This window comes from Ahaetulla prasina, chromosome 1 (genome assembly GCF_028640845.1).
Source record: "Ahaetulla prasina isolate Xishuangbanna chromosome 1, ASM2864084v1, whole genome shotgun sequence".
Classification (NCBI taxonomy): domain Eukaryota; kingdom Metazoa; phylum Chordata; class Lepidosauria; order Squamata; family Colubridae; genus Ahaetulla; species Ahaetulla prasina.
Window position 1 is genome coordinate 74,151,997 of NC_080539.1, and position 18,091 is coordinate 74,170,087.

General features: G+C 39.1%; 1 protein-coding gene across 3 annotated transcripts in view; it reads right to left on the reverse strand.

Annotated features, from left to right (window-relative positions):
- LTBP1 (latent transforming growth factor beta binding protein 1) overlaps window positions 1–18,091 on the reverse strand; it is a 240,885-nt gene that overhangs the window by 107,698 nt on the left and 115,096 nt on the right. For all 3 annotated transcript variants that reach the window (XM_058164199.1, XM_058164191.1, XM_058164180.1), the window contains exons 6-7: window positions 9,457–9,681; window positions 7,212–7,495 (exon numbers count right to left, since the gene is read on the reverse strand). In XM_058164199.1, the coding sequence (XP_058020182.1) occupies window positions 7,212–7,495; window positions 9,457–9,681 (509 nt within the window). The remainder of the gene's footprint in view (window positions 1–7,211; window positions 7,496–9,456; window positions 9,682–18,091) is intronic.

Sequence of the window (18,091 nt, forward strand, 5' to 3'; positions counted from 1 at the left end):
AGCTGTCTTTGATTTTTGAATTGCTGCATAATAAGTAAGCAAGGCTCTGATTCTTCAGTTACTGCAGAATTTTGGACGAAACCCAACCTTCTTATACCATCTCTCCTCAGCCTTAATTTTACTGGATGCCCATTTATTTTTAGGCCCAACTTACAGTGTGGATGCTTATAATTCTAACAAAAAGTAATATCCCAGTCAGTACAAATGATTTGAACTCTTAACTATTCTGAAATTTATATATCCTACATATCTGGAGTATTAGTATCTTTTAATATGTAAGAATCTGTCCAGACTTACACTGAAACTATTTTTTTTGGCACTGGAAATCAAGTGACTGGTAAAGTTCCTCAATCCCTCTTTTCCTTGAAGCTTGTTGTGCCATCACCATCCTCCACCACCACCACCTTGCTATCTGTGAGTTCAAAAAGGGAATCAAGAAAAAAAGATACTACTCTGGACCCTCCTACCACTGGGAAGCCTCCATTGGAAGGTTCTAAGGATTCACAAGTCCTTTGCAAATAAAAGAGTATCTTCGTAAAAAATATTATTTGAGAAAGGGAATAAATATAGTACCTTTGAAAACCAGTCTAAAAAAAAGGGCCAGAAGTTACAAAATAGAATAGAACAGAATAACAGAGTTGGAAGTGATCTTGGAGGTCTTCTAGTCCAACCCACTGCTCAAGCAGGAAACCTTACACCATTTCAGACAAATGGTTGTCCAATCTCTTCTTAAAAGCTTCCAGTGTTGGAGCTTTCACAATTTCTGAAGGCAAATTGTTCCACTGAATAATTATTCTGTCAGGAAATTTCTTCTTCTAGGTTACTTCTCTCCTTGATTAGTTTCTACCCATTGCTTCTTGTCCTGCCCTCAGGTGCTTTGAAGAATAGCTTGACTCCCTCTTTTTTGTGGCAACCCCTGAGATATCGGAACACCGCTATCGTGTCACTCCTAGTCCTTCTTTTCTTTAAACTAGACATATTCAATTCCAGCAACCATTCTTTATATGGTTTAGCCTCCAGTCCCCTAATCATCTTTGTTGCTCTTCTCTGCATTCTTTCTGGAGTCTCAAAATCTTTTTTACATGATTACAAAACTGGATGCCGTATTCCAAGTGTGGCTTACCAAGGCATTATAAAGTGGTGTTAACACTTCAAGTGATCTTGATAATCAGTTGTCGCAGCAAACTCTGTGGCTTGCCAGATAAAAGGCCAAATATACATGTGCATTACATTATCGGTCTCATCTGCAGATAATAAAATCACCCCTAATCCCAAAGTAATTAATAAAAGATTTTAGACTACGAAGCCAACTTCAGAAATCCACCATGCAAGAAAATATGACAACTGCTGACTGAAGTAACATTATGGCGATTACTCACAACAGACATTAAAACTGTTTACATAAAAAAAAAAGCAGCCAAACAAGGCTACACAACTCTAGAATGACATGATCCCATTCCCAAATAAACACAAAAAAGAAACAAGTAAGAAAACTCATCCCTTTCACCTAAGATATCATGTAGCTTTTCAAGATTTTAGCATTAAAATTGTCTTGAGATAATGGAAATTTCAGGGAACTTGCAGAATAAATCTGGAATAAAACATTCTATCACCCAGAAGCCACACAGCATACCCAACAAATATTACTTTTGATTAAGTAGTGAATAGAGCACCCAAGCCCCATCCAGCCATTATCCAGGCAGATTTATATTTTAAAAATAAAATGCCATTCATTAGAGAGAAATGCAAGTATGCTAAAGGATTTCTGGCTATTGGAAATCATAAGGATGTGGAGGTCACTACAGAAAAAAAAATAAGGCAGAGTGTAATCTTCAAGTGGGAACTATTCCATAGAAAGAATATTTATTCAATATATTATTTGTTCAGACTTTGCAGAGTTAGGGTTAGGGTTAGGGTTAGGGTGGTGAATGAGACATGATGGGGGGAATGATTTCTACATGGAAAATTAACTTCATTTTTAATATTAATTGTGATAAAGTATTAACAGAATAACAGATTGGAAGAGACACTGGAAGTCTTTTAGTCTAACCCCCTGCTCAAGCAGGAGAGTCTATACCATCTCAGACAAATGGTCGTCTAATCTATTCTGGATCAATTACCATGTGAATAGGGTAGAGCAGGGTGTCAAAGTCAAGGCCTGCAGGCTGGATTCAGCCCATGGGGCTGTCTTGGTCTACCCAATGCAAAAAGGAAAGATCAGGCCAGTATAGCTTTGCCTGGTCTACCTAATGTGAAGAGGAAACATTCCAGCAGTTTGGGGAGAGGCGTCAAGCTGGCTACGCCCACCCAGTCAACCACGCCCACTTCCCCCACCCCCGAGGTCAACCACAGCCCTGATGTGGCCCTCAATGAAATTGAGTTTGAAACCCCTGGGGTAGAGAAAGGGAAAGTATGATATTTCCCAAATACTTTGATTTTTTTTTATATGAAAGTGGCATTGTATTATTTGCAATTTAACATTTATCTACATAGCAAAGAACAGGGGTGTCAAATTCAAGGCCCAGGGGCCAGATCCGGCCCACAGGCTGCTTAGATCTGGCCCGTGGGGCTGCCCTGGAAACAGCAAAGGATCGGCCTGAGGTGCCTTTGCCAGAAAAAATGGAGCTTGTGAGGACCGCAGGCGGCACTCCAAAGTCTGTTTTCACTGGCAGAGGGTTGCAGGAAGCCAACACAGCCAAAAGCGGAGCTCAGGAGCCCGTTTTTGCTGGCAGAGTGCTAGGACCACCACTGGCATCCACAACATGAGTGAAGTTGAACTTATTATGCCCACCCTGGACACGCCCACCCTGGGCCCCCGATGTCAAATACAACCCCAATGCGGCCCTCAGTAATATTGAGTTTGACACCCCTGGCCTAGAACAAAGTTCAGTAATAACCAAAGTAACTTTGGGGATAATTTTAAAAATCTTCTACCTATAGTAAACAAACACATAAAATTAATTTTCAAATAAAGCAGATGATAGTGAACACTCAGGTTTTAGGTCTACCAGCCAAATGCTTTTTTGAAATAATATTAATAGGCAACTTGGAAATAATAAAATAAAAAATTCAAAGTGAGTTTCCCACCCCCCTCCATCTTCATAATCTCTCCTAGTTTTCCCTATTGTAGCCTCTTTATTCTTTGCCACTTTTTTTTGGTACTTTCACAGAGCCAATATTGTGTTCTCATTTCGTGCCAGACATATTCCATAATCATGAAAATGGCAACTGGACTATAGAATTATGGCAGGGATTAGTCTGGGACATTCCAGTAAATCTTAGGCTGTTTCCCAGTTTAAACAACTCTCTTTTTTCCTCTCTCTTTTGAACAAATTGTCATTTCTGAACAGTTATTTCTTTAGTTTACAACCTCCAACTGCAATGTTTAAGTTTTAGTATCTTGAGCATTACAATAAATTTCAGTTTAAAATGATGGTCTATGTGTTTTATAGTGGTTAACAGATCTGTTAGTAAAAGATCATGTAAGTCACAAAAATTTAACTTTCAAGATACCCCATGAATAACTAAGAACTAAAAAAAAGTTACTTGGCTATCAAAGTTCAAAATTAGTAATAGTATTCGTGAAAGTTCTATCTAGAACAGGGGTCTCCAACCTAGGTCCCTTTAAGACTTGTGGACTTCAACGGGACTCTGGGAGTTGAAGTCCACAAGTCTTAAAGGGACCAAGATTGGAGACCGCTGATCTAGAATGAAGTCTAAGGATTAAAAATTAGTATGCAAATGTACTTTCAATGTCTAGGCTTTGAATGGAGAAGGAAAAGACTATACCTGAAGAAAAACTTTAAGAGAGCTAATTTCAATAAACTTAGAGAGATCTTGAGAAGGATTCAATGGATGAGAATCCTCAGGGGGAAAACAGCTCAAGAAGCTTGGGAAATTTTGAAAAGTGAGATTATAAAAGCACAGTCTAACACAATACCAATGAAGAAGAAAAATAGTAGATCACAAAAGAAACCAGCATGGATGCATAAAGAACTATCTGACAAATTGAAAGACAAAAAGGACAAATATAAAAGTGGAAAGAGGGGCAAATATCTAAGGCAGAATATCAGCAAATAGCCCGAGCCTGTAAAGATGAAGTGAGGAAAGCTAAGGCTCACAATGAACAAAGGCTAGCGACAAAAGTAAAAAATAATAAAAAAAGCTTCTTCCAACATGTTAAAAACAAGAAAAAAGTCAAGGAAACAATTGGCCCATTGCTGGGAGAAAGTGGCAAGAAGATGACAAGCAACAGGGAGAAAGCAGATCTACTTAACTCATATTTTGCATCTGTCTTTACACAAAAGGAAAAACAATCCAACCTATCAAAACAGCACTACAAAAACAGATTAGAAACACAAGTTAAAATAGGGAAGAAATGGTAAGTGAACACCTGTCTACCCTAGACGAGTTCAAATCACCAGGACCGGATGGATTACACCCCAAGGTTCTGAAGGAACTGGCAGAGGTGATATCAGAACCACTGAACTATATCTTTCATAGATCCTGGAGCACAGGGAGCTGCCAGAGGACTGGAAAAGAGCTGATGTAGTTCCCATCTTCAAAAAGGAAAAAACAGATCCAGGAAACTACAGACCTATCAGTCTGACCTCAATACCGGGAAGATTCTGGAAAAGATAATCAAGCAACGAATCACCGAACACCTAGAAGCAAACAAAGTAATAACCAAAAGCCAACATGGGTTTGTCAAAACAGATCATGCCAGACTAATCTTATCGCATTCTTTGACAAAATGACAAAATTAGTAATAGTATTCGTGAAAGTTCTATCTAGAACAGGGTCTCAACCTAGGTCCCTTTAAGACTTGTGGACTTCAACGGGACTCTGGGACTGTCCCGATGTGGGAGGTTTTGGTTTCTGACCTGCTGAAGTGCTGTCAATCCTTGAAACTTGATGAAACTGCACAGAAGCTTCAGGTGGATGTTTAACATGGATATTTACAAAGTTAGGAGGAATTTTCACTGTAAAAGTAAGAAATCAAGCTTTAAAAACTCCAAATAAGAGAAGACATTGCTCAATTTGGAAATTATATATTGATTTTCATAGCAGCATTTTTAAACACCTTAAATTTTTCCAAAGGAGGCTGGATTATAAAAATACAGGACAGTAAATTAGAAACACAAGTTAAAATAGGGAAGAAATGGTAAGTGAACACCTGTCTACCCTAGACGAGTTCAAATCACCAGGACCGGATGGATTACACCCCAAGGTTCTGAAGGAACTGGCAGACGGATCTCAGAACCACTGAACTATATCTTTCAAAGATCCTGGAGCACAGGGAGCTGCCAGAGGACTGGAAAAGAGCTGATGTAGTTCCCATCTTCAAAAAGGAAAAAACAGATCCAGGAAACTACAGACCTATCAGTCTGACCTCAATACCGGGGAAGATTCTGGAAAAGATAATCAAGCAACGAATCACCGAACACCTAGAAGCAAACAAAGTAATAACCAAAAGCCAACATGGGTTTGTCAAAACAGATCATGCCAGACTAATCTTATCGCATTCTTTGACAAAATGACAAAATTAGTAATAGTATTCGTGAAAGTTCTATCTAGAACAGGGTCTCAACCTAGGTCCTTTAAGACTTGTGGACTTCAACGGGACTCTGGGAGTTGAAGTCCACAAGTCTTAAAGGGACCAAGATTGGAGACCGCTGATCTAGAATGAAGTCTAAGGATTAAAATTAGTATGCAAATGTACTTTCAATGTCTAGGCTTTGAATGGAGAAGGAAAGTTTCGTGATTTTGACTCCAGGATTATGATTAAGTTCACCCAAATGTACAAGAATCATTAGCCAATTTTAAATTCAGTCTTATTCTTATATAAATATTGGTTTGGGTATACTTAGATATAAGCCATAGCTTAGATCAGGGGTCTCCAACCTTTAAGACTTGTGGACTTCAACGGGACTCTGGGAGTTGAAGTCCACAAGTCTTAAAGGGACCAAGATTGGAGACCGCTGATCTAGAATGAAGTCTAAGGATTAAAATTAGTAGACCAGAGGAATGCTGTTGATATAATTTACTTGGACTTCAGTAAAGCATTTGATAAAGTAGAAAATGTGGGTTAGACAGCACCACCACCAGATGAATTCGTAACTGTCTGTCCAACCGCAGTCCACGTGTAGTCCTCAACGGAACTACATCCACATGGAGGGAAGTATGCAGTGGAGTACCCCAAGGCTCTGTTTTAGGCCCAGTACTCTTCAACATCTTCATCAATGACTTGGACGAGGGGATAGATGGGGAACTCATCAAATTTGCAGATGACACCAAGCTGGCAGGAATAGCTAACACTCCAGAAGATAGGCTCAAGTTACAGAAAGATCTTGACAGACTTGAACATTGGGCGCTATCTAACAAAATGAAATTCAACAGTGAAAAAAGTAAGGTTCTACATTTAGGCCAAAAACAAAATGCACCAGTACCGTATATGTGGTACCTTGCTCAATAGTAGTACCTGTGAGAGGGATCTTGGAGTCCTAGTGGATAACCATCTGACTGAGATGGTGTAGGGTTTCCTGCCTGGGCAGGGGGTTGGACTAGAAGGCCTCCAAGGTCCCTTCCAACTCTGATGTTATGTTATGTTATGTTAAAAAGGCCAAATCTTAAGTTAAAGTTCCATCTCTAAAGAGGTGTTTTATATATTACACAAACATATATAAAACCTGAATACGTTTCAAGAAAACATTCGAACAACTGTTACTAAATTGAATTAATCAGTTACATTGCTAACATATAAATTAACAGCTTAATCTGGAAGCACATTGTTTTTAAATCCACAAAGTATTTAGATATATGGCATCTGTAAGCAAATGTCATGAAATGTAGCTTTTTTAAATATAGCACTTACATTGGAAGGTGGAAGTTATTTAGAAACTACCGTACTCATTTTCATTTAAAAGACAAAACATGAAATGGAAACTTTTGATAGCAGCCTTATATTATGCCTTGAATTTTAGGGGAAAAACATTAAGAATAATAAAGAGACTTTATGGGGAACCTTTCCAAAATGCAGCACCCTTATTCATTCCTCAAAAACATTATTTTTGCCCTAAATTTTAACTTATTAATAGATTTGTAAAGTCATTTTTATAGCACAATGTCTAATACATGGAGCAAAATAAGGGGTTTTTTTTGTTTACAAGAAATGCATAGTTACTTTTTAAAGGCATTTTTAAAAAAACTACCTGGGTCCCAACTGTCTCCTGGAAACATCGTCCAAGTTGTGTTTTAGCAGAAACAGGAAAAGTATGAGTGATAGGCTGCTGATGAATGTAGGTTGAATGAATTTTCTGGGTCTTCTGAAATGGTAGGCTTTGATAAGGACTCTGGGACTGTCCCGATGTGGGAGGCTTTGGTTTTGGTTTCTGACCTGCTGAAGTGCTGTCAATCCTTGAAACTTGATGAAACTGCACAGAAGCTTCAGGTGGATGTTTAACATGGATATTTACAAAGTTAGGAGGAATTTTCACTGTAAAAGTAAGAAATCAAGCTTTAAAAAACTCCAAATAAGAGAAGACATTGCTCAATTTGGAAATTATATATTGATTTTCATAGCAGCATTTTAAACACCTTAAATTTTTCCAAAGGAGGCTGGATTATAAAAAATACAGGACAGTAAATTAGAAACACACACGCATATACAAACTTCCTGTTCCCTGAGAAGGAAAGTTTCTCGTGATTTTGACTCCAGGATTATGATTAAGTTCACCCAAATGTACAAGAATCGTTAGCCAATTTTAAATTCAGTCTTATTCTTATATAAATATTGGTTTGGGTATACTTAGATATAAGCCATAGCTTAGATCAGGGGTCTCCAACCTTTAAGACTTGTGACTTCAACTCCCAGAGTCCCTCAGCCAGCAAAGTTGGCTGAGGAACTCTAGGAGTTGAAGTCCCCAAGTGGGGACCAAGATTGAAGACCCCTGGCTTAGATGACATGTGAACGATGTACACAGCAAGAGAAGAAAAGATTACAAAATGACTGGGAATTGTAGCTTATTAAGTCCCTTTTTGCAGGGCAGAAGAAGACCTCTGAATATGATTATTAAATTCTGGATCAAAATGCCATTTAATATAGATGACATTGAATTACACTGGAGAAAAAAATATCTCAAAAAGTTAAAAGCTCGTCAGCTAATTATTTTTGAAATATTCAAGATTTTCTTGTGTATAAAACACGCTAACATTTAGCAAAGGTCTGAAGTAGTAATTCAACTCTAGGGGTAGAATTAAATGTTTTCAAGGTCTATCTTAGAAAAATTGTTCCATCTACCCCAAAAAACCTTTTTGCCAGATATTGTAAGGAATTTAAGAACAGTTTGACATTTTATAGGAGAACAATTTAAAATCCTCTCCTTGAAGAAGGTGGGCAACTTAGAAATATGAAATATAAACAAACAAACAAACAATAAATCTGTCAAGAAAATAGCCAGTGTCCATATCTTGAAATCTAATGTGAAAAGTAAATCTGTGACTTTGAAATATATTGATGAAGTTGCAGGCTTTGATTAATTATAATGTCTAAGTCCGTGATGGCGAATCTATGGCACACGTGCCAGAGATGGCACACAAAGCCATCTCTGTAGGCACACAAGTCATTGCCCTAGGTTAGCTCCAACGCGCGTGCCTCCCATCGGCTAGCTTATTTTTGGGTCTCTGTCGTGCATGTGGGAGACGCGTGTGCATGCGGGAGACAGGGTTGGGGTGGTTGTGCATGCATGCACGGGGAGGTGGTAGTAGCAGGGAGGCCTGCTAGGCCGAAAACAGGGTACGGGTGTGTGTCACGCTTGCATGTGCGGGTGGGAGCGCAGAGAAAAAGGGAGCATGGGGAGGCGCACACATGGGGGGCACTGCATTATGGGTGTGGGCATGCTCACGTGCATTGTTGCACGCACATGCACGCTGTTGCACGTACACGCACACTTTCGGCACCCGAGGGAAAAAAGGTTAGCCATCACTAATCTAAGTGGAAAGGCTGAACACATGATTTCCATCAAATTAAAATAAACACAAGAGATACAAACTGAATGCATGAAAACCACAAGCTCACAAATTAATGGCACGCACTTCTCAACTGTTCATATACAGATATGAAAAAGGTAAGGATCACCTATCAAGCATGGAAAGATACCGGTAAGTCATTTTCATTTGAAAATCGTGCTTTTTCAACTTCACAAAGAATATAAAAATCCTTTTTGGTTAATTTTTCGCTGACATTTTTTAAATATAATTAATGATTGTAAATGCAAGAATGCAATGAATGCTAGAAAGCACATTGTGTCATTCTAGTAGGCCTTGAATGTCAGATCACAGCTATGTGAGGAGACGTTACCAAAGTCTCTGATAACTTGGCAGGTTAAGTTATAAAGTCTCATTGCAGCCAACCTAGAAATCTAGCCGGAGAGAAGAGATAGAGAAAATAAAGTTTACCTTTGGCTCCTTGCTGCCCAGGCACAGTCAGTGGTAAAGTATGTGTGGAATGGATGACATGAGATCCCACAGTTTTGCTTACTTGTTGCGAATTATGATAAAGTTGTGAAGTACTTCCACTCTGCACAGGGATCTGGCAGAGTTTACCAGTGTAATTAGGAGGACATTGGCACTTGTCTCTTGAGCTGCACTGGCCACCATTCATGCAAGGAAGGTGGCAAATAACTGAAGGAGAAAAAAATCCCAGGGAGACTAGTATTAATTTTTTTTTCCAGAGGCACTGTTAATATCATTACTAACTTGATTATTTTTTTCTAATGGCAAACAGATTTCCTATGATCTTCAGTGTTGCCAGAGGGTTTTTATTCAGATGCAAATCAATGGAACATTTTCAATTATAACCAAGCTTAGGTTCAACCTAATAATAAATATGCAATATCCTATTTGAATACAATGACATGATGCCGGCAAGACTAAGATTTAGTAAAGTATATCTGTGATATAGGCAAGAAAACTGAAATGAGATCATTATAATTAGACATGTACAATTTTATTTTGGAACAGGGAATCTCACACTTCTCAAAGAAGCCCTGCTGGTGCACTGGTTAGAATGCAGTAATGCAGGCAAACTCTGCCCACAGCTTGGAGGTTGATCCAAATGGGGCTCAAGCGTGACTCAGTCTTCCATCCTTCTGTAAAACGAGGACCCAGATTGTTGGGGGCAATATGCTGACATTGTAAACCATCCAGAGAGTGCTATAAAGCACTATGGAGCGGTATACAAATCTAAGTGCTATTGCTATTGTTATTATAATTAACCAACTGAATCTTCCCCAAATTGTCAATAATGTGGTGGGCATCATAATGGGATTCTCCAATTCAAACACAAAACAAAACAAAAATAGCTATGAGCACCTTATATCTTCCCAGTTCAAGATGGCGAACAAACAGATGTAAAGATAGTATAATACTGAACATTACAAACAGTAAAATGTCTAAAATGCTATTATTTTGTTATTAAAAAGATGTTTCAGATAACACAGCAAGGTGGTGCATCAGTCAATTTCACAAGAGCCAGAATCCAACTCTGAGAATCTGAGTAACTAGAATAGTCCTTACAACCAGCCTGCAAAGGTTGCCTTGGCCATTCCTCACCTAGGAGGGATCAAATTACCTGAAATAGAGTCATCAACTGCCTAGATTTAACTGCAGATTCATTAAGAGAAAGGCTGTAACATTCGGGGTGAACTCTTGCTTAAATCTCTGTCCAAGTACAAAGCAAAGAAGATGGCCAAAATGGTTACTCTTCTATGTGGCTGATTATGTGGTAGGTGATCAGTGATGTGATCAGTGGGGTTCAGAGCAGGTTGGTGATCCTATTAGGGAACCAATTTGCCTCCTGCAGCAATTATCCAATTTTGGTGCCATATTCAACCGCACACTTGGTACTTTTTGCATTATCATCAAAGTTACTAAGATGAACTCTTGAATTTACAGCCCATAAAAATGGGAACAAAACTGATGGTATCAGTACAAATAACTCTTGAAGTATATTGGTTTCAGTAAACAAAAAACAAACAAAAAACTACTTTTGTTTCTCATAAGTTTTTTGCCAGTATTTTTATATGATGATTGTTAACCTACATACCTGGAAGATAGAAAATAAGGAAAAATAAGCAGCGAAGAACTTTGCTTTGCCAAAGACCATCTGTTCTTTGCATGCAAAGTATTTCACAAATGTTGATAGAGTGGACCAGGTGGCTATGCACCAAGATCGCCCTAGGGCAGGAAGTATCCATGCCCTTGATGGAAGGATTTTACATCTCAGCCCCAGAGGAACTGCTTTGCCAACTTATAACATCTGATGACTGTGGAGAGGAGCCAAGGAGAACACTATAGGGAAATTCAAAAATCCTGCTAAGGATTAACTGGACAAATGAGCAGACAGTGATACTTCATGAACAGTGTCATCCTATCCAAATTAAAGAGGAAGACCTATGGAAGTCCAGGCTCAGACTAAGGGTATCAACTTGCAGATCAGAGGAAAACTGGAATGACAACATCTGTTGTAACCTCTTAAGTCCAAAATGCCAGATCAATGTGCAACATAACCTGATGCCTAATTCAAAGAAAAAAAATGAGCAATCCAAAATAGGCACAAAGTTCAGTTGCCTATTTTATGGAATCAAAAGCAAGAAGTTTAAGCAAATGAATAAGAAAAAAATGCCCAAAAGATTCAAAACTCAAACAGGTGTGAGAGGACCATTGATAGCCTTCAAGCCAAACTAAAAGTCTTAATTAGTATATTGGTTTACACTAGTATATTAGTATATTATACTACTCTATTATCAGAATATTAAGGCATTTTTTTAAAATGCAGCTAATGGTGAGGAAAAGAGGGGGGCAGTCCCATAGATGAAAGATGAAAAATTGCTTTGATGACTGATAATAATAATGGAAAGACTAAACCAGCATAACTCAATAGTAGTGTTATTGGGCGGAAGATAACACTGAAGCTGTTTTCCAGAGAAGCAAAAGCATGTCCATCTTCCCAGTTCCTATTATAATATAATCTTTCAATTTCTTTGCACTAAAAACTTCTTAACATTATCTAGATGACTAGTTACAATATACGATGAAAGACTTTATTGGAACAACTACAAGTTGAGGCTGATGGAATTACCATAGGGTTTTATGGAAATAGTTGTTGGAATCTGATAAGTTTGTGTTTCCACTTGTATTTACAGAAACAAAGTATTGAGTACAGGAAAATTTCCTTTTATATCACCATGAATCTGGAGTCAAGTACAATTAGTCTATTTGTAAAAAAAAGAATATGCTTGGATAAATATTAAAGTATTATGTCTACGTGCCAGGGAGAATTCCACTATTATGCTTTTACAGGCACAAAAGATTGTTAGCTGTGGTATCTTCATAGGAAGAATCTTCTATGTAATCCTGGAGATATATTGATAATACTGACTTAGATGAAATACAGTAAATGAAATGAATGACTAAGGCAATTTCTCTGGAGTGAAGAAGGGTAATTGGAGTTCTTTGTGGAACTTAAATTGACACCAATATTTTATTTCAAAATCAGCAGTATTATAGGAACCACTTTTACCAAAATAAAATCAATCTCTCAGATTGGGTTCAGCCACAAACCCCTTCCAACGGGATGGTCTATGATGGGGTGGTCATCTAAGGTTCTTTGACAATTTCATGAAGATCTTAGTTTAAATCAAAGCTACTCTACAAGAGATCAGTTCCCTCTTCTGTTAAGAGCTATCAATTAAGTACTATCAACCACAAATTAAAAACTACCTGGAATTGGGAGTGAAACAAGAGTGTAGACAGAGGAGAAAAAGAGGACATCAGAGAGAACTGGTGAGCCTCTATTTACGGCTCTGCTCCTTGCTCCATTAACCCTACCACAAATTATCTTATGAGCTCTGGTTGTGCAGTAGTTAGAATGCAGCATTGCAGGCTAACTCTGCCCGCAGCCTGGAGTTCAATCATGATGGGGCTCAAGGTTGACTCAGCCTTCCATTCTTCCAAGGTTGATAAAATGAGGACCCGAATTGTTGGGGGCAATAGGCTCACATTGTAAACTGCTCAGTGAGTGATGTAAAGCACTTTTGAAGTGGTATATAAGTCTTCGTGCTATTGCTATCTCTGAGATAATAAAATCCTAAACAGAAAAGAGGCTGTATTTAAAAACGTGTTGAAAAATGCTGTGCAAGAATCCACTTAGCTTTTCCCAACATACTGTCTTGAAGGTGTACTGGGATTGCAACCTTTAATCACATTGTATCTGATATAACTGGAGGTATGAAAGGCCTTATGAAAGAGCTTATAAAAAACCTAAAAGAATTAAAACATCCTTCAAGCTAGCTGGAGAAATATCCCAGTAACTTGAACTTTTACTAGAACAGATTTTTTTTAAAAGTATGAAAGACCTGGTTCCATCTTTTGAAGCCCAAAGTGATTGTTTATCTGGAAACTTTATAATAAAAAAGCTAAGATCAGTGCAAAACCAATGCATAATTATAACCTACAAATAACTAATCTACTGTATATTATCACTTCACTCAAACAGCAAAACTGTTTCAACTCCTACCCTCAAAACGACGCTATAGAGCACTGCACACCAGAACAACTAGACACAAGAACAGTTTTTTCCCGAAGGCCATCACTCTGCTAAACAAATAATTCCCTCAACACTGTCAGACTATTTACCGAATCTGCACTACTATTAATCGTTTCATAGTTCCCATCACCAATCTCTTTCCACTTATGACTGTATGACTGTAACTTGTTGCTGGCAATCCTTATGATTTATATTGATATATTGATCATCAATTGTGTTGTAAATGTTGTACCTTGATGAACGTATCTTTTCTTTTATGTACACTGAGAGCATATGCACCAAGACAAATTCCTTGTGTGTCCAATCACACTTGGCCAATAAAATTCTATTCTATTCTATTCTATTCTATAGCACTTATTTATTTATTTTATTTATTTATAATTACATTTCTATACTGCACCATCTCCCGGAGGACTCAGGGCGGTTTACAGCCAATATTAAAATACACACACCAATACGATATAAATATAATAAGACTTTAGACTTAGACTTAGACTTATATACCACTTTACAGCCCTCTCTAAGCAGTTTACAGAATCAGCATATTGCCCCCAACAATTGGGGTCCTCATTTTATTCACCTCAGAAGGATGAGTCAATCTTGAGCCTGGTGAGATTTGAACTGCCAAATTGCAGGCAGACGGCAGGCAGCAGAAGTAGCCTGCACTCTAACCACTGCGCCACCATGGCTCATGAGTCCAAGACAGGTACTAAATATCTTGTGTTATAGAAAGCTATATCATCCTTGGTGCTCTCTGAACTGTTTTTGCCTGCAGACATTCCATTATCCGACTAGATAACTTTACCAGTGCACTATGAATTCAACATCTACAAGCAAACAATCAAGCCCAGAGAGCACCAAGGACTCCCCAGTTTAACCTTGTGCTACATATTTACTTTTCTATTGAAAGTTATTTGAATATCCCTCAAATAAAATATTAAATTGAAAAGAGGAAAAACTCATTCACAAAGAAAAGATCTCTCTAGCAATAGCTCTATATGGAGAGAATATGGCTGGCAATGACCTCCAAAAGGCAAGTTATTTGATATCTCATGGATAAAATCCTACATAGACGCTTGACTCTATCTGGCAATAAAATATAAACCCTAATTTAATAATAAACAAGATAAGTCTCCAACCTTTAAGAGCATTTAGCACCTGTTTCCTGAAATAACTGCTTCAATCAACCTAATCTACTTAATTTGTCATCTCCAGGTCCTGAACAGTATCTGTGGTGTTGAGAAGATCAAGATATTATGGCCGCACTAATGTCACAGGAAAAGAATGCATGTATTTTCTGCTGAAACAAGAATTCCAATTGAAATGCAGTTCAGTGCACTTGTAAAAAACAACAACACATGGTTAAATTCCCATGCTACTTGCAAGACGGACTGAACTGCCATTTATGAGATAAATCATATGTGAATTCTTCTTCCTATCCTGGATTCTATATGTCTAGAATTAATCTCGCTTCTTTCCCAGCATCTTCACAAGTTTTCATAATCTTACCTGGCATGACAGTTCCTAACACATGGGATACATTTCTATCAATGGTAGCTTTAAGATAGGTGGACTTCAACTAAGTCATCATGCTACATGGAGCTTTACATAGAGTCATCATGCTACATAGAGCTGTTATATAGGTATTCTAACCCAGCTCCCAGAACACAACAAACCCTCTGTAGTTAAATCAATGATTCCTTTATTAGGAGCGCCAGCAGCCCGGCAAAAAGTTTCTCTCTCACTGCAAGCTAACAAGTCTGCCACATCTATTCATCTCCGTCCCCTGCCTTTTATCCCCAGAGCTAGGGTGGGGCTTCACTAGCTGCAGTTATTCTTCCTTCCCAAGGATTGGCCCATGGATTTCCACTGCTCTCGTCTGCCTTCTGCACATCTGCGTGTCAGGCACTGGACCCAGCTGTTCTTCCTCTTCCTCATCAGCCACCTCCAGACCTGGGGGCTGTTGACTCTTCCTCATCAGCCACCTCCAGACCTGGGGGCTGTTGACTCTCCATCTCCACCTCTGTCTCTCTCTCTCTGACAGCTCCATTCCTTCTTCCCCCTCTGAGCTCTCAGGTTGCCTTGATGCTGACCCTTACTCCACCACCTCATGTGATTCATCTGCTGGAGGGGCCAGCGGCCGACAGGCTACAACAATAGGGCTTTATCATGGTATATAGGGCTTTAATCTGGATCTGGAAGTATACTGACAGCTAGCCCAGCAACCTCGGAATTAGGATAATCTTACAATTAAAACATTCAGTAACAAAATGTTTTCCATCAATCATCACTTCTCTACACAATAAAAAAAATTTCTTACTGTTTTTCTATGGAACAATTATGATTATGCTTTAAAAGATGATGAAGGAATGGGAGAAGACACAGAAAGGCTGTTTCTAAACTTTAAAAGCAAGAGTTACATATATATTTATGGTAGTAGATATTAATTTCTTAATGAGCCAGAGTATTGCCCTAATAAAAAGTCTACTGTTACCTATGTTTGTAGCCACTGAGCATTAGAAGAATTCCTTTGTGTCAATTTAGTATTTTAACTTAAAGGAGACAACATGTTTCAAATTTAGTATCCCTAACTAAATGTTTGCCTTACATTCTCATGTATTCTCATTAATTAATTAAAATAGTTATTAGCCTATGCAATTGTCAATCAGATTAGAGCTGGAAGGGACTTTGGAAGTCTTCTAGTCCAACCCCCTGCTCAAGCAGGAGACCCTATGCCAGTGTTGGTGAACTTTTTCGGCACCGAGCAGTTCCCCTGTACACGCCGGGAACTTTTTCGGCACCGAGCAGCTCCCCTGCACACGCCGGGAAGCTGAGCTTCCAGTTTCCAATATGCACATGCCTGCCTGTCACCTGGTCTTCTGGTTTCGGGCACACATGCGTGTGCAAAGCTCAGCTGGCCGGTGTGCATGCATGTGCGAGAAACCAGAAGCTCAGCTTCTTGGCACGCACATTGCGAGCCAGGGAGCTGCTCTTCCAGTTGGCCAGCACGTACTGACCACCTGGCCACCACCCATGTGCCAGAAAAATGGCTCTGAATGCCACTTCCAGCACACATGCCATAGGTTCGCCATCACAACCCTATACCATTTCAGACAAATGGCTGTCCAATCTCTACTTAAAAACTTCCAGTGATGAAGCACCCACAACTTCCGAAGGCAAGCTGTTCCACTGGTTAATTGTCCTCACTGTTAGGAAGTTTCTTTTTAATTACAGGTTGTTTCTCTGCCTGATTAGTTTCCATCCATTGTTTCTTGTCTTGCCTTCTTCATTTTGGAAAATAAGTTGACCTCCACCCCCCCGGTCTGCCACGTGTGTATCTATACATGTAAGATCTGTGTATCTGTCATCTAGGTATCTAAGCATGTACCAAGATGCATAAATCCCCATGCTCTGTTAGCAGCAGCTTCTGCTTACACCAGAAGCCGCTATTATCTCAATGAAGCGAGGATCATGTTATCCAAGAATATAGGGTCAGTTCTAGCTAAGTATTCTGATTAGAGGTTAAGGTGTGGTGATAGCAGGCAGCTCTTGAATTTGTTTTCTGAACAAATTCAAGGTATGTGGCTCCTGAATGGAATCCACTCTATTCAGGAACCTGCCCCACTTTACACTGAGGGGGGCTGTGTAGAGAGAGTTTCCTCCTTTAAATTCCTGGGAGTCCATCTCATCGAAGACCTCACCTGGAAAAACAACACGATCCAGGTGGTCAGGAAGGCCCAACAGAGACTCCATTTCCTTAGGGTCTTGCATAAAAACAGGGTGGAACAACAACTGATGACCTCCTTTTATCGGTCCACAATAGAAAGCATCCTCACTTATTATGGTCTGGCATGCTGGGTTTTTTTTTAATTTGCATTTATATCCCGCCTTTCTCCGAAGACTCAGGGCAGCTTACACTATGTTAAGCAATAGTCTTCATCCGTTTGTATATTATATACAAAGTCAACTTATTGCCCCTAACAATCTGGGTCCTCATTTTACCTACCTTATAAAGGATGGAAGGCTGAGTCAACCTTGGGCCTGGTGGGACTTGAACTTGCAGTAATTGCAAGCAGCTGTGTTAATAACAGACTGTCTTAGCAGTCTGAGCCACCAGAGGCCCCTTGGTTTGACAGCCGCGGATAGAAAAAAATTACAGACAGTAGTGAGCACAGCACAAAACATCATGGGCTGTCCCCTAATACCACTAGATGAGTTTGCTAGGGCTCGTTGCCTTAGAAGAGTGAGGAAAATTCTTAGGGACGACTCTCACTCTGGTCATCACTTCTTTATTTTCCTACCATCAGGAAGGAGATATAGAAGTATAGCCAGACGCACAAATAGGCTGAAGAACAGTTTTTATCCATGGGCTGTCAAACTCCTGAATGAGAAATAACATCATAACTATGTAGTATGATGGACTGCAGGGCCGGCGCAATGTGTAACATGTTCACACTGGTGCAATAGGACTGGGTGTTTTGTTAA